This window comes from Ostrinia furnacalis, unplaced genomic scaffold (assembly GCF_004193835.3).
Source record: "Ostrinia furnacalis isolate ACB-3 unplaced genomic scaffold, ASM419383v2 OfSCF4445, whole genome shotgun sequence".
In the NCBI taxonomy this organism is placed as follows: domain Eukaryota; kingdom Metazoa; phylum Arthropoda; class Insecta; order Lepidoptera; family Crambidae; genus Ostrinia; species Ostrinia furnacalis.
Genome location: NW_021134684.1, coordinates 43,526 through 62,913, shown reverse-complemented (window position 1 = coordinate 62,913; position 19,388 = coordinate 43,526). Strand labels below are relative to the sequence as shown.

Genomic DNA, 19,388 nt, shown 5'->3' with positions numbered 1-19,388 from the left:
TACAGTCACAAGCTGCCTGCCACACAGGTCAAAGATTGTTACCTATCATTTTTATCAATGTAGATAAGTTTTTATCGGTAACATTACGTGAGTGATGGCAAAAATAAGATACCCGTAAATGATGACTAGCATTATTATTTATTTAAAACTTGTAAGTAATAATCTAACATTAACATTATCAGACTTTGACAACAGCTTTGCCAGTATTTTCACCAGCCAACATTCCAACGAAGGCGTCGTACAATTTGTCAAAACCTTCAGTAACGTGCTCTCGAGTTTTGAGTTTTCCACTTTTGATCCAAGCGACGAGGTCAGCGAACGCCTCGTGCCATCGTCCGTCCCAACGCCACACCAAGAAACCTTCCACCTTTAATTGCCTGAACACCAAAGCTGGCTGAATAATAGTTGCCTTAGGCATCTGTTTGGGGTCTTCATTATAAGCGCTGATGCTCCCACAAACTGACGTTCTTCCATAATCATTCATCTGACTTAGAATAACACTGCTGATCTCCCCTCCGACATTGTCAAAGTAACAGTCCACGCCATTTGGCGCCGCTTCCTTTAGAGACTTCAGGACATCAACTGTTTTGTAGTTGAAAGCTCTATCGAAACCCAGTTCCTTCTCAAGCCATTGCACTTTGTCGTCGGACCCGGCGAACCCGATTACTCTGCATCCCTTGATCTTTGCGATTTGCCCCACTAGTGATCCAACAGCACCCGCTGCACCAGTCACGACTACCGTTTCTCCAGCTTTGGGTTTGCAAATGTCCAGAAATCCGAAGTAGGCAGTAACTCCTGGCATACCAACAGCACCCACACCCAATGACGGGGATAAACCCTGCAAGTCGGGAAGCTTGTAAACTCTGTCATTCGGATCTGCTGCTTTCGAATTAGGGCTCATTATGGTGTAATCACGCCAGCCTTTGTGGGAGACTACTCTTGTCCCTACGGGGTAATCGGCATTCTTGCTCTCCGTGACGATTGCAACTTGGTAGCTGAACTGGTCGTACGGGACTTTGTTGCGTCCGTTGTAGGCACGAAGGTACGGGTCCACGCTGATGTATTCCGCTTTGGCGAGGATCTCTCCATCCTTGAGTGGCGGCAATTCCTGCTCCACCACTTCGAAGTCATCCCTCTTCGGAACTCCTTGGAAGTGTTTCTTAACGACGTATTTTCTTGCTTTAACCATGTTGGCTATAAACTGAGTTCTTCTTTGGTTGTGTAAAGTGACTGACGATGAATTTATAAATCATCTATGTTATGTACCACTATACGCACTTTTATCTTATCATTATCGACCAGAAAAAATGCTGATTAACGCGATAAATAGAACTACAGCGATATGAACTGAATCTAATATCAACTTACCTAGTTCAAGGCTAGTAACACCCAGAATAATTTTATTATTCTCATCTAAGAAAAATTGTTGTCTTTAACAATGTTTAGAATAATAAAAGTAGTAGTCATTCAATTCTATTTTTATTGATAAAACAATACTTAACAAATATGTAGCATAAGGTAAAACATGTACCATCAAATAAATCTACCGTAGCAAATATCAATAACTCCTACAGTTAAAATCTCTAAAATGTTGATGCAATCAACTTAGTTTTAATTAAACGACAGGTTAGTATAAATCCTATAATAATAAGTAAAGACACTAGAAAATTATTGTTACCTTACGTATTAAAAATCATTATCACAGAAGGAAGGTTTGCCATTAGGTACTCGTATTTAGTAACCACTATCATTTGCATTTAAATTCGTTGATTTCATTTTAGGTCGGACCGATAATGCAGTTTGGTGAATTTAAGATTCTCAAATCAATTCAAAATCTACCAAACTACATCAGTTTTTCTTAATTATTTAATGGATTTTCCGGTTAGAGTTTTACCACACCGTGCACTTATGGGTGGGGTTCATGGGTGACCCTGGCGGGCATCGAAATTCTCGCGCAAAGTCGTGCGAATTTGACAGAGTCCCGATGACTCTAAAACGTCCTGGAGAGTGTACAGCTGTCTTTAGCTTGTTTCGCATCGCTTCAGGACGCATCGCCCCACACCAAACCTGAAACAAAACAATCTTCAATAGCCTGTAGGTAAGTTTACCTATATGGAGCAACAAACATTCGCTTCAAAGTTACTACCTGTGCAAAGTTCAAGAAGAAGAGTTGGGTGTGTGTGTGATTTAAGCCAGGTAAGGTTTCCCCTTTATCTCCATTCTTCTGCAGCCAGTGTAGATACGCCCTAAATGCTTGCTTCACTCCGCCATTGTCAGCTATGTTCTCTCCCTGGAACAACGGCAAATAGAAGACTTTCAGGACACTACTTAATGACATCCTAAAGGTCTTTAAAATGACATTTGCATGCAGCTATCTCCTACTACGCCCTCACGAGAATGAAGTAAATTAACCTACCTGTGTATTAACTCCGTCCAGCTTCATATTGACTTCAGGAACAACGTACTGGCCATACTGATCGATGAGGCACTGTGCTCTGCGGTGGAAAGCTTCGATTGCAGAGTCAGACCACCAGCGATGGAGGTTACCGTCGCAGTCGAAGAGTCTGCCTTTATCGTCGAAGCCGTGAGTGATTTCATGTCCTGAACAAAACATCTTCTACTTTAGTAGAGACGAGAAATATATCGTTCTTTCAAATCACCTGAGCTCCAGGGGCGTAGCTACTAAGGGGCAAGGAGGGGCAGCGCCCCGGGGCCCCCAAGCTCAGGGGGCCCCCAAATCCTTACCAGAAAATAAATTCCGTAAAGTGATAATTTTAAAATAAAGAGAAATTCGAAAGTTATAACTAGGGAATTCTTTCTGATGGTTCGGAGTGTTGTAAAGACGTATAGCGGCCTGGTCAAATGAAGCACAGAGTCCAGCTTTCGTGTTTTTGGACCTGGCAACCCTAGTGGGGCCCCATTTTTTATTTGCCCCAGGGCCCTTGTTTACCTAGCTACGCCAATGCTGAGCCCATCAAATTTAACGCAAAATGGAAATATTTAAGGATGGTTAGTCAGAGCTATTTACAAACCGATGACCACGCCAATGCCTCCATAGTTGAGGGATCTTGGAAAATGTCTGTGGTAGAAAGGTGGTTGGAGTATTCCTGCAGGAAACATGATTTGGTTTTTATTGCGACTGTAGTAGGCATTCACCACAGCAGGTGCTGTGTTCCAAAGGGTCTTGTTCACTGGCTGCCCAATACTGAAACGTCAGAAATATATAGACATATACCAATGGAAGGTTTGAGAATTTGGTTGAGTTTACTAATACTAACCGAGATTGCTCCATTTTAGTCAAATGCTGGAGTATATTCAAAATGTTCTCAAAGTATTTATCCGGATGGATCTTCACCTCTTTATACCTGTCATCTAGCTCTTGTTTATTCAGGATAAAGTCAGGATACCCTATCCGCAGCATCATGGCATCTACTTTCAAAGCGGCTAGGTTCTTCGTTTTGTCGTCTATCCAGTCGGTCAAGTGCAGCAGTTCCCTGAAAGACTGCTGTATCTCCCTCGTCATAGTCAGTGTGTCATTTTTGCTCATCTCGTCGAAATATTTTCTCACAAACATGGAACCAAGGGCCATGCCCATGTTGGAGTTCACTTGGGATATGCAGTTCTTCCATCTAGGTGGCGCCTGTTCTCGGCCGAATAGTATGAAGTAGAATCTAAAAGTTGTTAATTTTTTAATATTTTTAAGACTGTGTTAAGATTAATCTTATCTTATTTATGATAAGTGAGCTTTACTTACTGTTGTTTAGCTGATTGGAAGCGGTCGTCCAGGTTGTTCACTCGGTGTCTTACGAACCGCCATAACAAGTAATTTGACAAAATGCTTGGATCGGTGTGCTCTATTAGTTGAACTAAATGCTGCAATTTAGAGATAGTGATTATAAATAATTACAACACTGGTCTAATAATTTTACCCACTTCCACATAGGATCATCTGGATAATTTTTGATCCCATTCAAAAGTAAAGCCTAGACCACACAATTCATGCCATAACTTACCCTGACGTAGCTAAGAGCAAATAAGACCACTGTTTCATTAGAATGCACCGTACGGTTCATCACGATGCAGAGGTACCTGCGCCATCTTACTTCTGGCACCAACTCCTCAAGCTTATGAAGAGGCATTCGCTTGTACAGTTCTGATACGTTACGTCTGTCTTCTGGAGCTGATGTTATTTTGGCTAGCCTGAAATAACGTAGAAGTAGCATATTGTACGTGGAATAGGAGTCTAGTGTTCACTAACTGCGTCTGGGACTCATACTTATGTTAGTACATCTAACAATACAACAGTGTGATAACTAGCTGAAAAGACTTGATCTACGTTTTTGAAGACATACCCTTGAAAGTTTGTAGTAGAGGAAACAACAACTTAATGTAGTTCTTACCTGATTTCGAAGTCGATAAGTTGATCAGCACTGGTTTGAACGTAATCTGGATCTCCGCCCAATAGCCTTGCTATTTTGATGAGATAACTTTTGTAAGCATTCAAATAAACTTTATTGGCATCTTGAAGAAAATAATCTCTCGTTGGTAAACCTGTAGGCACATTTAAATTATTCGGAAAAATGTAAATAAATATCAGGTGCTTTATTGATGATTTTAGACAACATTACCTAAACTTGTCTGGTCAAATTGAATAACAAACTCATCAGAATTCTTGATATCCGGACCGACCCATTCCGAGATCAAAATATCGTTGTTGTACAAACGCAGTTTTGCCATCAACTCAAGCCAATCAAAGTTGCTCGAATTCCAGTTGCGGTTCAAAATAGGCCATCCACCTAATAGATCCAGTAAGTCCAAGAGTGGTTGATGGCCACGTTTTTGTAGAATTTCATAGTTCATGCAAGATTTAAATAAAAATCTAGCTTTTAATGTAGCATCTCCATTCGCGGGATCAGGAGGTTCTTTAGTATCAACTTTCTTGAAAATAACTTCAGTTGTAATCATGATTTCTCTTTTTGGTTTAAATTGTTTATTTTTATCGTTTCTTGTTAAAGCTAACAGTTTTCTACTATTATGATAACGATTCATTGTTGATCTTTTTTTAATGCTTTTAGAATACACAAACATGTTTTTAGTCTTTTCATCTTCGTGATTCTTTTTAGTTTTATGCTGATTCTTATTTCTATGTAAGTACTTGTGTAATTTGTACTTCATTTCAGACACAGGTTTCATGAATAGTTTTGAGTTCTTATCTAAAAATCTACGAATACGGTTGACAATTTCTGATTTATCCGCTTTCGTATTCATTTGGTATCGGTTCTCTTCTATAGCTGTTTTGTTTAGTATTTCTCTTGAACCATCTTCAATTACATCGACATACAGATTATCAAGTTCAGGTGAAGGTTTTTTGGGATAAATGTGTTTCAGGAAATTGTCTTCCATATCCAGTCGTGGTCCTGGATACACACTTTTTACTTTTTCATTCTTTTTGAATTCCAAAAGATCCTTCAGAACGGTATCTAAGTTTTCTCTTAACATTTCGAAAGTGTCGTAGCTGTAAATAATAAACAATGGTTTAATTTTCCATTTTCCCTAAAGATTTAGGCCTTAGGGAAAATACTGAGATTGTTAGTAAGAAGAACTTGCCCAGCTTTGTCAGCAGGTATGGGATTGAGAGCCGGCCAGTTTCCACAAGCGTATTGATAGAAATCATGACAAGGGTCAGCTTCAGCATCCATATATTGCTTCATTATGTTAGCTTGTGTGTTCCTGATAGTTTCCTTATCGCCTTGCCCTTTCCAAAATGCATGAATGCCTAGAACAATAACCGTGAAGATATTTTTCAACATATTCGCAGGAAATAATTTAGCTAAAAGCCTCCCTGATAGATTTATCTATTAGGAATGAGGTAATTTGTTATGATTTAGCGTGTTTCCGGAGAAGTCAATTGTTAATTATAATTGAATGGATTTTCACTGAACGATAGGTACCGTGAGAATTTCGCCGGGGGTTCGACCTGTAACCTTGACTCCTTTGGGCCGACATTCAATTGAATAATGTGTCCTACAACGCACATGGCTGACGAGTTCACTAAAGCGCCGAAGTATGTGTATTGTGCACTTCATTTGTGCAATTGAGGATCTTTTGACCTATTTTAGGCAATGCTTATGACGTCAAGAGGTGTATTAGGTAAATAGATTTAATCTTATAAAATGTTATGTTTCCAAGTCGGACATAGGTTTTGGAATTTTGATTTAGCAATTTTGCCAGCCTACATAAATGGGTTATACTTATAATTACTTATGAAATAGATATTTTTCCAGACAGTGCTCTAAGGCGGTTATCACACTGCGCCGCGCTCCGCCGCGGAGCGCGTGATTTTCATATAAAAAATCACGCGCGCGGACGCGTTGTCAGTGTTTTCTATACAAACTGAGGTACTTGCATACAATGATTAAATCTGTCGCCCCGCGCTCCGCGGTGGAGCGCGGCGCAGTGTGATAACCGCCTAAAAGTTAGTAGTTTGGGCTTGGAAACTGATTATTACGACGGCATATCAAGTTACTCTTAACCTATAAAGCGAAAGACACGATTTTGCACAAATCAAGGGCAAATCCACTTCCCATATTTTTTTCTGGACAAAGATTTACCTGTGTAAGACCTGGTAGGCTTATAAATGTGCGCTGAGGATACCATTTCTTCTTCTTCTAGTTCTGGTTGTCCTCGGATTTGTTCCACTACATCGTCAAAAGGACCTCGGTCCACGCGCGTTTCGGGGTGGACCACGCTGTAAAACAGTTTGTATCACTTACGATTGACAATGATAAGTTATAACAATATTTTTTTTAACAGGCCAAAAATATCCTGGCTTGTTAGGAACCTACCTCTCAATATTTTCATCGTCGTCATTGTCACTATAAACAATACTATCTGATAAATTATATTCCTCATCCTCGCTTTCACTTTCAATATCTTCGTTGTCATCCTCTTTACCCTCCGCTTTGTGTTTGTGAGTAGGGATTTCGTGACTTAAAATAACAGAAGGATTATGTCCACAAGTTATAAGAAAGTGGAGTGTAATGAATGTTCACAATTTAGCAATAGTTTACTCTACTTACTCGTAATCCTGTGAAGTAAACGTAAAGTGACTCCTCCGCTTCACCCTCGTCGGTGTTCCATGCTGTTTATCTGAACTGCCCCATATCAATATGTCACTGGTCACATTACCTTCGTAGATCTCTTTTTTAGCCTTGGAATGTGTTCTGGCGAGCACGATTTCCTCATGAGGCAAAAACGAGGTGCGGAACCCTTGAAACACCTCCCGCTCCTCAGGATCTACGCCTTCCAACTTGGTGTAAACCCGCGGGATCTTTTTCACCACGTACTGGTCTGATGGGTCACCCAGAGAGTCCGCTGGTCTCTTCACTACAAAGTAGGTTGCTGCGGTCAACCCTGCGATGATTATAACTGAGAGGAACCGGTACAAATTGGCGTGATTTTGTTTAATTATGGTCTGAGGTGGACATCGCGTTTCGACTCGCGTCATGGCAGCTTCCGACTGACACTGACAGCGAGGAGATTGTAACGCAAAGCCTGGTCCGTCATCAGTTAAGTGGAACCTCAATGTATAGAAACTACGTACAATAAGGATGACCCTGTGCCGGGATCGCGGCAAATTGCGTGTTTGAGAACAATCTGCAGCGACTCGTGTTGCGTCGTAGTTACAGATGGATGTGCTTGTATAAATCAATTTGTAATAATGAAGCTACGGTAATTAGTTATGTAATTATTGTCACTTATTTGCCTGCGTCTTACACCATTCATTCAAAGCGGAATTAAATTATCGGTGCCATTAATTACATTAAGGTAACTTGGTATTTTACTTCATGAATTCAAAATGCAAGGTGTATTTCTATTTTTTCAGAAAGAGGTTTTAATGACACTAAACGACAGTTCCAATCTGAAAAAAGCATTTGTCAAATTGAAGAAAACTGACAAAAAATACAATCAATAAACTAGGCATCAAACTTTGTACTTGTTGATAATTTTATTATGCCACTTTTAACAATGATAACGTTTTCTGAGCTGACAAAGCAAGTTCATTTAATCAATGATTTGATTTTATCCGATATGATTTGCGGTAAGTTATTCCACGTAGCATAGTTTGATAAGATTGGGATCATACACATTTCAGTACTACCTATCTCTCATGTCTATTCCTCACACCTAATTCCACGTCTCCTGGTCCTCACTCGCCTTTAAAAGTTTTAATAGAACTACGTAATACACTATAACATTAATAAGTTTTAGTATGTTTTAAGAGGCTCTGAATTCTTCACATGAATAGATTTTCTATCCCTGGTTCATCGAAAGAAAAAGTCATTTTCCCTCGCCAGAAAACCAAAACCACACCGCCGAAGAGACGGTGGGATTCAGCCGCCATTTGCTCTCCACCAAGCACTGGTTTGCTAGGATCTCTTGGTCCAACAAGAAGCGGTATCTCCTGGCGTTGCTGGATGACGTCCGGAGCGCTTGGACCCTGTCGCTTCTGCTGAAGTCCATGTGGAACTGTCGGCCTAAGGACGCTGTTCTGTCGGCAAGCGAGTTAGTATTTTACGTCAAAATATATTTTATTTGAATGATCAAAAAGTAGTTAAGAAGCATCTTAATATTCTTCTTCTGCCTCGCTCAGACTTCGACTTTCGATTGGGAAAACTAACATCGCGAAACGGGATACGTTACGCGGGGTCTTTTTATCCCTTTTCGCGGACGTCTAAGGCTACGGCCGGATACTCGCAACACCCCCACTCGGGTGATGACGGAACGCCGCGGAGGTTTTAGTGGGTACCTACCTATACCCTGTCCTTTTCAGGACAGAGCAGCGCTCTTTTCAGGGCGGGGAGTCTCACACACCACTCTAAAAAAAAGGGTCGTTTTACCCAATCATGAGCCGCCATTTAGTTTTATCTCAAACGTCTTTTTCGTGGAGTCCTTTTGCACATTCGTCATCCAGGTGATTTGAGATCTTCCTTCCCCTCTTTAAGACAAAGCATCTTAATATTCTAATCCATCAGGCCGGAAGTGTGGAGCAGCTACGACCAAGTGCCGACAGACCACAACAGAACCGCGCAGCCTGTACCGACTCTTGCGCAGGTCATGAAGAACGACCGCATTTGGTTTCTGTCTTTAGAACCAGTGGGTAACACAATAATTTAATGCTAATGTTTGCCTACTTATTTGGGAGTGTCGAACCAAAGACCTAACGGCAATATTAAATACTAGCTTTTGCCCGCGGCTTCACCCGCATGAACTTAAGTTTGTCACAAATCGTCATAAATTATAGCCTATATGTTATTCTGCGTTATAAAGAATAATACTGTAAAGTTTCATCAAAATCCGTTCAGTAGTTTTTGCATGAAAGAGTAAAAAACATCCATCTAGACATCGAAACTTATGCATTTTATTAGTAGGATACCAATGGCCACAAAATCACAAACTGTTCATACAATTTACTCACCTAGGAACTTATCGCTGCAGATTCTATCAGGCGTTCGTTCAATCAGTAGCAATGCATTGAAGATTTTAATTATTATTCTAACTAGCTTAATACGTATAGCATACGTTTACCTTAGGTACAATAGTGTAGTTATTTTCCAGGTAGTATCTACTCCCGACTGTTAACGTTCTGATTCACACTCAGGACTTGCAAGCGCTACTTCTATCGGAGCTTCTAACAGTGGCTGGTGGGCCGGTGATGTGGGAGGTGACGCGGAGGGCGCAGGCCGCGTATCAGCGGTACAGAGATGAGCAGCTGCATAACCTGCAGGATAGCGTAGTGTTGGAGCCCCCGCCTGTCGGAGCGCCGCCACAGCAGTCACCTGAGAAGGTCAGCAGGACATATCAGGATATGACGCCATCTATTTGATTCTGATCTATGGTGAAGGTGAAGGTGAAAGTCGTGAGCAGGCCGCGTACTAGCGGTACGGAGATGAGCAGCTGCACAACCTGCAGGATAGCGTAGTGTTGGAGCCCCCGCCTGTCGGAGCGCCGCCACAGCAGTCGCCTGACAAGGTCCTAATATGATTAAGTTCTCTATTCCACTGATCTATAGAGAGGTGTACGACAATTAATTATAAAGACAAACAGCATCTATGGTGGAGATGTACCTACCTACCAGCGCTATAGGGACTCTGATCCATCAATAGATCGCGATAAGTCAAAGTTGCTTACGTGTCCTTGCGTAGCCTGAGAAATCTCCAGCTGATAAGGACAAAATGACCTCGAGTAAAAAGTGCGATGTGCAAATGTTTATGGAGAAACTCAACCTTTTTACGAAACTTTCTTTATTCTAACTTAATTTAATTTCCAGAACAAAAAAGAGTCGCCTCAGCCCCAGCGTCGCAAGAGTTCAGGCAGTTCACATTCTCCTGATTGGGTGAAGCCTCCTCCACCACCGGGGCAGGCACAAAAAGAGGTTTCTTGTGTTATCTACCTTTAGTTTGCTATATTCTGTGGTATACCTACATAATATTAAGCTTATAATCTACATTCAGCTAAATACTGAGGCTTGAAATGACTTGAGCTTTACAAAAGTTTGCAATTTATAGTTGGAAGCCAACTTGGCCGTCTGGAATGCTACCATCAAATCTTTGCGAGATAGCGTCAAGTTAGAGGAGATAGAAATGACGTTCAATGATGGATCCAAGAAGAAAGTGTGGAAGGTCAATCGCCCGAAGCCTGAAGTGGTTGAAACTGTTGATTTTGTGAGTATTTTATCAGGTCCTACTTCCAGAGAGAAGGATTACAGTTTCTTATAGCTGTTCTGTATTAATTGCTTAGGTACCTACTTATTTATTTCCAGTTTAGATAGCTTTAGCTCCATCCTTCAACTCTGACCAACTAAACAAGCTGGTTGTACAAAATGGAACTCGATGTAGGGTTAATTACGGTCTATTTTTCCGCTATAGGTCCAGCTCCTACCCTCAGCAGTGGGCAAGCGTATCATATCGTACCTCCCGCGTGCACAGCTGGGTGACTATGCCCGTGTGAACAAGTACTGGGCATACTTGGTGGACGACTTCCGAGCAGAACTTACGGCGAGGCAGAAAATTGACACTGATTTGGATAAATTACAGGTTTTACAGTGACTAAACGTATATCTAGACGTATTTAGTACTTACCTCCTTAAATAATCTAGGTAAGTAGTCGTTCAAGAAAACACTTGCCTTAAGATGCCTGACTTACTTAAACGTGGAGTTTCATTGGTCTCTGGAGGACACCATCGTTTAGTAGGTTATAGGCCCCCTTTTGGCGGGGGGAATCCCACATAGCACACTGGCCGTTCTCATCGGCATACCCACTGTATGCGCAAAAGCACTTCCCGGAACGAACATTCCTCGCGTACCCTATAGGTGTAAAAAGTTGCTGTTTAGATCAGGGTAACATAATAAGTATGTCTATCTTCCCAGGAGCTGATGCTTCGTCACGACACAAGTATGGACGTCATAGCTCAAATAGACTTCCAGAACATAGCGCCCAGTTCCCAGGGCATCATGAGCGCCGCGCCTTCAGGCCGCAAGGCGTTTCAGCCGAGCGTGAGAGCGAGCGAGAGGTCCGCTGGAGCGGTCTCTTTCAGGCACATGCTGGACGGCAAACTAACTAAACCAGTTGTGGTAATTAACTTATCATCAGGTCATTTAGTCTCCAATGCAGGAACACGACTCTTTTCAAGTTAAAACAGCCAAATAAGTAGATAATTGTGGTCAAAAATCCCCACGCTGCAACTCTAGCCAGACAAGTTGGGGAGGCGTTCAAGTTTTTTAACGGCGGCAGAACATGATTAACTATAGAATAGGTTGATAAATTCTTATTTTTAAACAGGCGCAGAAACCGTTACGCAAGCTGGCTGAACTCACCGACCGCCTGGAAAATCGCGGTGCTGCTGACGAGAACCTTTGGCTTTGGTGCGAGAACATCAACAAACATGTCAAAAGACCAGAGAAGGTAGCAGCTTTATAGTTTCCTTACATAATACTAAATAGTACCTATTTACCAGCTTGAAAAGCAATTTTTCATATACTTATATTTTGCAGCAAAAGAACAGCGACTACCAAGAAGGAGTATTGCCGTTAGGAAACCTACACTTCCCGTGCCCCCTGATGAAGATTAAAATGGATGTGCCCTTGAAAACACCGCTTTGTAGAGATCCAGCTATTGGGTAAGCAGTATTTTTTAACCAGACGGGACGGATCACAGATATGGAAGGATCCTTCCTAAAAATATTTCCATTATCATCACCACTAAAATCGGTCATTATTTGCCATAATGTTGATTATTTGCCATAATGGTAATTTTAAAAATTATTATTTTTAGAAAGTCCTCGAAGCCGAAGCGAGAGATATCCAATGCAACCATGATGAATGTGCCGAGACAACCAGGTATCAAGCGATACAGTCTCTGGACGAAAGACTTTTCCAAACTTTATCCTGTTTTCAAAATTCCTTCACATCAGTCACCAGTTTAAAGTGAATTTTGTTTATACATACTATGAACATCGATGATTTTAATGAATGGTATTTGCGGCCTCAGAAATCAATTTTGTATTTATTTATTTTTTAATAAAATTTTCTAATAAAAAATATTTTTAATTTCTGTTATAGGCTATTTCGGACCACTATTATGTGATACAAAATTGACAACTAATCTGTCATTCTTAGAGATGTACTTCAGTCGATTAGGCGATAATCGATGTCGACAAATGTGGTTATCGATTAAAAGGCATCATTAAATTTTATTAATCTTCGAAATGGAATTTGACACACTCATTTTGTTCCTTATTGTTAAAAGTACAGCTGTCAATGTTTGTTGTTCATAGTCCGTAACGATCGATCTTTCTGTATATTTTATTTGTTTGCAGAAACAAATAAAATATACATTGCCAATTTGGACAAAGCTCCAGTTTAGTTTTTTGATCAAGTTTTAATAACTTTTGTAAGTATTCGACCAGCCCACCCAGTGAAAAAAAAATCTCACTCAGTCGATAGTTAAGTTGGTATCGATATTTGATTTTGATTCGATTGTCGATAAGTTTGATTTTAAAGTGTGTCATCTCTTCTTTTAAAAACGAAAAATGCCAAAGTTGACAAAACTGTTTTTCTAGAAAGGAAAATATTTTATTTTTCATCGCGTACGTGTGTAAACTGAGGTTTTCGCCGTGTATTTTATCATATAATGATATCTGTGAGACTTTCGTGTAAGAATATTTAAGGGAAATACTTTAAAAATGAGTAAGCACATGTATTCGACCGCAAACTTGAGTGACAAAGAGTTGAAAGAACAAGGAAACCGTCTATTCAGTCTCAGACGGTTCGAAGATGCTATGAACTGCTATACGAAGGCTATCGTAAGTATTTTTTACTTCCCTTGGATGTATGGAGACCTTGATGTGCCACCGAGATTAGATTTCATTGTCTTATTTTCCTCTGCTGAATTTCACGGTCTGTTTCGTAAACAGCTCATATCTGTAAAGCACCCGAGTAAAATGCGTGCTTGAACTTACTCCTAAACACTATTCACCAAGGTGAATTTAAAATTTTATCATGATACAGGATCTGACCAATAATCTGGAGGAGTATCCATGGTAACCACTTCCATCTTGATGTCTCACTCAGTCTACTTTGAAATCTCAGCATAGTGAAAAATTATTTGCATTTACTTTAAAATTTTAGTCTGAAAATTCATCATGTGAAATAAAATCACATTTACTTACTTATTTTCAAGGATATTTTTTTCATTGAATCATGGTGCGCTCTCTACTTTTTGCAATTTACAATCCATGCATTTACTTGGGTGCAGCATTACTAACTCTACTGCTGCAAGCTATTTATTTAGAGGAATGACTTGGACAATACAAGACAATAATATTTTAAGTTATAATATTTATCAACATAACATTGCAAAAATCCTTAAAAGTGAATTGGAATTTTTCTTATTAGACCTCGGGTGTATCAAAAAATAAGAAACCAATTTTACTGTGGGTAGTGTTAAATATTAATTTTATAAATAAATACATTATATTTATTCATTACTATTGTTGCAGATAAAAAATCCATCAGTCGCAACATACTTCACAAACCGAGCACTATGCTACTTGAAGATGAAGCAATGGGAGTCTACGTGCCAGGACTGCCGGCGAGCGCTGGACATAGACAACAACCAGGTCAAAGGGCACTTCTTCCTCGGACAGGCCCTGATGGAGCTGGAGTGTTACGATGAAGCCATCAAACACTTGCACCGAGGTGAAATTAATATGCACAGCAAAATTTTACTCTAATTTGAATCTAATCAGATATTTTAAGAAACATTGTTGATATAAGATATTCAAAAATATTCCTACTCAACCCCTTATAAACGATTTTTCAGAACCAATCAGGTTTCATTATTAAAATTCAACCAATCAATTTACTTATAATCTAAATTATTTATCTATTTTGAGCATTCTTTCATACAGAGCTTTGAAACGATATTATTTTTAAGGTATTGAAAATATCGTTATCATAAATATTATGCCTTCTTTATTATAAAGAAATCAGCCTATTTGTAAACTGTACCCACCTATTCATAATATGAGAAAGTATGTGCTCCTATGTCATGCTCATACTTAATATTATAATCTCTCAATTGCATTGTAAGGTTTCTTGTTTGTTATTCAAATAACTTGGTGACATTGTGATACCTTATACAATTATTCAGCGAAAATTCTGGTGGCATATAGTAGGACTTAGACTTGCTAATACTTTTTCAACAGTACTCATAAATATATATTTTTCCAGAAAATTTAAATCTTCTGCAATATAAATTCTAAAGAAATGCAGGCATATAAAAGAGGGACTTGATTTAGATTTTGTTAAATGTTACCTTCATGTTTTTATTTATTTATGTAGCTGTTTAAAAAAGAAACATAGAAAGTACTAATGAGCTTATCTCTATGTATAAAGTGACGAATGCTGATAGGATTCTTAAGAAATTAGAGAGTAAACAGCAAAGTTACAAAACAGCAAACAGCTAAGCTAGCTATTTACATACTAGCTAGTGTCTGCTAAGTTCAAATTACAACAAAAGAAACACATTTTAGCACTTGACGAGAAATAAGTAATCCTATATACTTTTTTATTGTCACAGCAAACGACCTGGCCCGTGAACAGAAGCTCAACTTTGGCGATGACATCGCCGCCCAGTTGCGTATAGCTCGCAAGAAGCGGTGGAATGTTCAAGAAGAGAAACGAATTTCACAAGAAATCGAGCTGCAGAGTTATCTCAATAGGTTCGTCCACCTTGCAATGTTTGTACACTACTCAGTTATCAGTAAGACGTATTGCAATTTTGCCTTAGAGTGCAGTATACGAGTGTAGTTAAGATGCTGTGTTGCAAAGTTTTTACCCGAAGATTCAGCCATGCTGACTACAATTTTGTTACTACAATCTCTACTTATAGGGTTCAGAAGGCAATTAGTATCATTTCTAAAAAGAGTGCCTTTCGAAACCTCAATATTAAAGTCATATACTTTCGTTTTGAAATACTTTATAAATAAGGTTTTTTCTTTTTCAAGGATCAAGGTACAATAATTTTTTAAAGTTTAAAGTTTCAATCTTATGATTGTAAATATGCATTCACCGCAGTAAAGTGTTTATTATAAGAAGTGTTTAAAGATCATTTCATCCACGAAGACGCGACCCACCAATTTTTGGTCAAGGGAAGCGCGGGGTGCGGGGAGTTTGATCCGAGCAATCCGTTGCATTATTGTAGTGTGCGTGTGCATTCATGGATAATTTAGCGTGTACCGATAACACTCAAACATTAACGGAAGAATGGTGGGGCGCGTCTTCGTGGATGAAACGATCTATACTGACAAAGTTCTATTCTATATCATTGAATTTTATTTCAACAGGCTAATAACGGAAGACATGCAGCGTAGAATAGAAGCTATCAAATTAGACACTAACAACGATGAAGACTCTTGCACTAAAGTGGCTAAAGTGGAGGAGGAATGTGTAAGTAAAATTTTTCTATCTGTATCTGTCACTGTCGGGAGAGACAGGGATGGTTAGATCTGAACTATTGGGCAATGTAGTAGGGATGTTCCTTGTTGTTTTAGTAACATTTAGTAGCTAGTAACATTTAGTAGCTATAAATATTAATTAAGATCTGTTTTTTTTTTCAGAATAATTATTCTAGTGAATTAAATAACCTATTTTCAAAAATGGATGAAAGAAGACGGGTAAGTGGTTTTTTTATTGATGGGTTGTTTTTTGCATAAAAAGATCTTTTACTAACAAAAACTATAGAAACAAATGTCAACATTTTTTCGCCACAACAACCAATGTGCTCTGCAATTTTTTTTCCTGAGAATAATAATTGCACGTAATTATTATCTTGTTTCGCAGAAACGTGACGTACCAGACTATCTCTGCGGCAAGATCAGCTTCGAAATCCTGAATGAGCCGGTCATAACGCCTAGCGGCATAACGTACGAAAAGAAAGATATCGAGGAACATCTAGAGGTAAGATCCTTGTAAATATGTATTCGGAACAGGCCTGCGGTGCAAATACGCTATTAACAGTGCCTACCGGGAAAACTAGACAGGTTAACCGTGAACGTAATGTGTTAAATTAAATACAAGATTATGTTACATTTCATTTTCCTTTATATCGCTTCACGGAGCGAAATAAAGAAACAAAGAAAGAAAGAAAGAAACATTTATTGCCATGGACATCACAAAAGACAAAAGAGGTAAAATAAAAAAAAAAAAAAGCAAATGAGACAGAGGTGACATAAAACATACAATGAATGAGCAAGTAAACTAAGCGGATTACTAATGTTTGGCCAAAAAACGTTTCCCAAACTATCACATCGCAAACAACGTTTCGCAAATAACTACATACAAGAACGCTGGAATGAAGTACAAACTTCGGCATGGGGCCCACTGAAAACCAGGGTCGTGGCCTTCCCCACCGTGGGCCACGGCATATTATTATGCTGAGTGGAGTCCCATTGCGATGGGCATCGCTGTTGCGACAGGATAGCACTGCTCAGTTCACTTTTTATTTCCTCGTAATATTCATGTGCCATTTCTGTCTTTTTTCCTGTATACGTTCTCTGTCCTTAACTAAGTGATGTTCATCGTAATAAATGTTTATTTCTTTCTTTCTTTCTTTCTTTCTAATGCTTTGTCCAAGTTAATTTTCAATTGAGAACCTATTACCAAAAGGCCAAAAAGAACCCACAATGAGGGCTATCGTTTTAGCGCTCACCAGTTAGCGCCACTGTAGAGTAAGGTCCTGTCACTTGCTAGTAGCGAAGACAATGGCACCAACTGGTGAGCGCGAAAGTGGTAGGAGGACTATCGCATTTGCACTCATCAAGATGGCGCCGCTGTAGAGTAAGGTCCTGTCAATCGCCAGGGGTGCCAACTGTTAAGTATAAAAACGATAGCCCTCATTGATTTTCAACGTGGGCATAGTCAGGCAGTTCAATATCAATAGGGTCATTTTTCTTGTACTATTGCCAACTGTTTGTACTTTCCTATTCTAAAATCAAATCTCCCTTTCAGAGAGTCGGCCATTTCGACCCCGTGACCAGAGTGAAGTTGACTGCAGACCAGCTCATACCAAACTTCACTATGAAGGAAGTGGTAGACGCTTTCCTACAGGAGAACGAATGGGCTCTGGACTACTAGAGAGTCAAATGACGTCACTTGCCGATAGGTCGAATAAGGAAGGTAGAGGTAAGATTCATTTCTGTGTATGTAAAAGGCGTAATCAGGCTGGCGCTAGTGTAGCAGGAAGGTAAACGGTTAAACTTTAAAGGAAGTAGTAGGATAGGTAAGTAAGCAAAGGAATAAAACTGTATACTGCAGTTTAAATCACTCAAGCTAGTCACATATAAATTTTTAATACAGCGCACTTCGCTTCATCTAAATATAAGGGTTCCGTTTTTTGCCATTTGGCTACGGAACCCTTAAATGTCATACTCTTTTGCTGCTCTAGCGTCAATCTAGTTTTTTAAACTATTACTTACAGCTAGCTTTTTAGACAGATTCATATGATTACTTGTACCTCTACCCTCCTTAGCCTTGATAGAATTTTATATGTTCACTTGATGTACACTTGACAGCCAATGGCTACCTTATGTGTTTAGGAATAAGGTACAACCTGTCAAGTATGTATTTACTCGATGTGGCTGTACAGATACTGTTAAAGTCGAACGGGCTTTCTAGTACTGACACTTGGACTGTCGTTCAAGCGCCCATAAATAATAAAAACTTAAACGTTATCTTTTCTCTTCGGGTACAAAATAAAAGAAAGCTCGTTCGTACTTTAGTATAGTACTATAGTAAGCATGAATAAAGTGACTACTAAGTCGCCCAGATTTGCCCTAAGTTAGTGAGATTTGGACCCAATTTCTGTGGTGTTCGATACTAAAGTTCGTCACCTGGATTTTTGTCTAGATCTGCGATGTAAACTCACGCGGTTTACATCGAAATGCTGTAGTCGGACGACTTATGTATTTGGGAAAACCCAACAATCAATTAAATTTTGTTATTGTAATGAAGCAAAACCTTCGATTGTAGTTTGAAAAGTTTTGCTTTATTTAAATAACAAATAGGTTTTTCTTTAGCAAGTGATAAAGTATAATTTAAAACTGTTAAATATTTTATTGCCATTAGAGTTCAAAATGTATCATTTCACATTTTCCGATGTTTTAGATTCAGATATTGGTCACATACACAGTCCATTGCATATAAAACGTCTTTCTCTATAAATCCAAAGATTTCTCTTTTAGATGGCACTACACTTAGGCCCAGTTTTTTGATTCTTAGTTAAAATAACTAATTGTTAAATTTTGCTACTAATGGTTAAATATTAACAACATGTAAACTAATAGTTAAAAAATGTACTAAACGTCACGCTAACCATTGTTCGAAAAACATTTTTTTCTGATATTTAATCACTTGTCATTTGACATCTGTCAAATTTGACCATTGGTTATTTTAACTACGAATCAAAAAACCGGGCCTTACTCGTTAGGTTACACTTTCATTTTAAAAGGTCCACAAATATTAATAGTCAACATATTTTAGATAGAAATATCAAATAATCATTAGACAATTAACAAATTATTCGTACTGATGTTAACGATGGCAATACTATAGTGTTATTTCTGATATATGGCAATAGTAATATTGTTCCTATACATTTAATACTACTTCCTCATAAAAAACTGCTCGATGTAAACCAAAAATTCATTCGTACAGTCAGCGTCAAATAGTTCGTGACACCCAAAGTAGCCAAAAAGTTCGCAACACGTCTTTGTTACAATTGAACTAAGATTGTGTTCTCAAGTATTTGGCCACTTTTGGTGTCACCAA

The 19,388-nt window shown here is 39.0% G+C and overlaps 4 protein-coding genes across 4 annotated transcripts; 2 read left to right on the top strand and 2 right to left on the bottom strand.

Moving 5' to 3' along the window:
• Nucleotides 1-119: 119 nt before the first annotated feature.
• LOC114359531 (prostaglandin reductase 1-like) lies at nt 120-1,253 on the bottom strand. Its single transcript, XM_028313963.1, has one exon. The coding sequence runs from the start codon at nt 1,187-1,189 to the stop codon at nt 179-181; it is 1,011 nt and encodes a 336-aa protein (XP_028169764.1). The 5' UTR covers nt 1,190-1,253; the 3' UTR covers nt 120-178.
• A 218-nt stretch (nt 1,254-1,471) lies between these two features.
• Nep4 (M13 family metallopeptidase neprilysin 4) lies at nt 1,472-7,636 on the bottom strand. The gene is made up of 13 exons (XM_028313964.1): nt 7,080-7,636; nt 6,846-6,989; nt 6,612-6,748; nt 5,608-5,776; nt 4,629-5,515; nt 4,401-4,551; nt 4,014-4,200; nt 3,755-3,873; nt 3,279-3,671; nt 3,033-3,205; nt 2,417-2,601; nt 2,147-2,290; nt 1,472-2,067 (listed from the first exon to the last, which is right to left on the bottom strand). Exons 1-13 carry the CDS (start codon nt 7,505-7,507, stop codon nt 1,891-1,893), a joined length of 3,294 nt encoding a protein of 1,097 aa, XP_028169765.1. The 5' UTR covers nt 7,508-7,636; the 3' UTR covers nt 1,472-1,890.
• A 329-nt stretch (nt 7,637-7,965) lies between these two features.
• Nucleotides 7,966-12,545, top strand: LOC114359529 (uncharacterized). Its single transcript, XM_028313961.1, has 11 exons — nt 7,966-8,101; nt 8,358-8,565; nt 9,036-9,156; nt 9,662-9,847; nt 10,331-10,435; nt 10,569-10,724; nt 10,929-11,096; nt 11,430-11,633; nt 11,842-11,964; nt 12,054-12,178; nt 12,334-12,545. The coding sequence occupies exons 1-11, from the start codon at nt 8,014-8,016 to the stop codon at nt 12,482-12,484; spliced, it is 1,635 nt and encodes a 544-aa protein (XP_028169762.1). The 5' UTR covers nt 7,966-8,013; the 3' UTR covers nt 12,485-12,545.
• A 532-nt stretch (nt 12,546-13,077) lies between these two features.
• Nucleotides 13,078-18,813, top strand: STUB1 (STIP1 homology and U-box containing protein 1). The gene is made up of 7 exons (XM_028313962.1): nt 13,078-13,363; nt 14,060-14,258; nt 15,142-15,283; nt 15,908-16,010; nt 16,181-16,237; nt 16,404-16,520; nt 17,571-18,813. Exons 1-7 carry the CDS (start codon nt 13,244-13,246, stop codon nt 17,694-17,696), a joined length of 864 nt encoding a protein of 287 aa, XP_028169763.1. The 5' UTR covers nt 13,078-13,243; the 3' UTR covers nt 17,697-18,813.
• Nucleotides 18,814-19,388: the final 575 nt, after the last annotated feature.

What these genes read in the sequence shown, in the direction of transcription:
- STUB1 (XM_028313962.1), top strand. Translation starts at nt 13,244, where the DNA reads ATGAGTAAGCACATGTATTCGACCGCAAACTTGAGTGACAAAGAGTTG. An exon ending in CTGCAGAGTTATCTCAATAG is followed by an intron (nt 15,284 to 15,907) that starts GTTCGTCCACCT and finishes TTATTTCAACAG; the next exon opens with GCTAATAACGGAAGACATGC. An exon ending in ATATCGAGGAACATCTAGAG is followed by an intron (nt 16,521 to 17,570) that starts GTAAGATCCTTG and finishes TCTCCCTTTCAG; the next exon opens with AGAGTCGGCCATTTCGACCC.
- LOC114359531 (XM_028313963.1), bottom strand. Translation starts at nt 1,189, where the DNA reads ATGGTTAAAGCAAGAAAATACGTCGTTAAGAAACACTTCCAAGGAGTT.
- Nep4 (XM_028313964.1), bottom strand. Translation starts at nt 7,507, where the DNA reads ATGACGCGAGTCGAAACGCGATGTCCACCTCAGACCATAATTAAACAA. An exon ending in GACGATGAAAATATTGAGAG is followed by an intron (nt 6,749 to 6,845) that starts GTAGGTTCCTAA and finishes ACTGTTTTACAG; the next exon opens with CGTGGTCCACCCCGAAACGC. An exon ending in TTCCAATCAGCTAAACAACA is followed by an intron (nt 3,672 to 3,754) that starts GTAAGTAAAGCT and finishes AACAACTTTTAG; the next exon opens with ATTCTACTTCATACTATTCG.
- LOC114359529 (XM_028313961.1), top strand. Translation starts at nt 8,014, where the DNA reads ATGCCACTTTTAACAATGATAACGTTTTCTGAGCTGACAAAGCAAGTT. An exon ending in ATGTCAAAAGACCAGAGAAG is followed by an intron (nt 11,965 to 12,053) that starts GTAGCAGCTTTA and finishes TATATTTTGCAG; the next exon opens with CAAAAGAACAGCGACTACCA. An exon ending in TGTAGAGATCCAGCTATTGG is followed by an intron (nt 12,179 to 12,333) that starts GTAAGCAGTATT and finishes TATTATTTTTAG; the next exon opens with AAAGTCCTCGAAGCCGAAGC.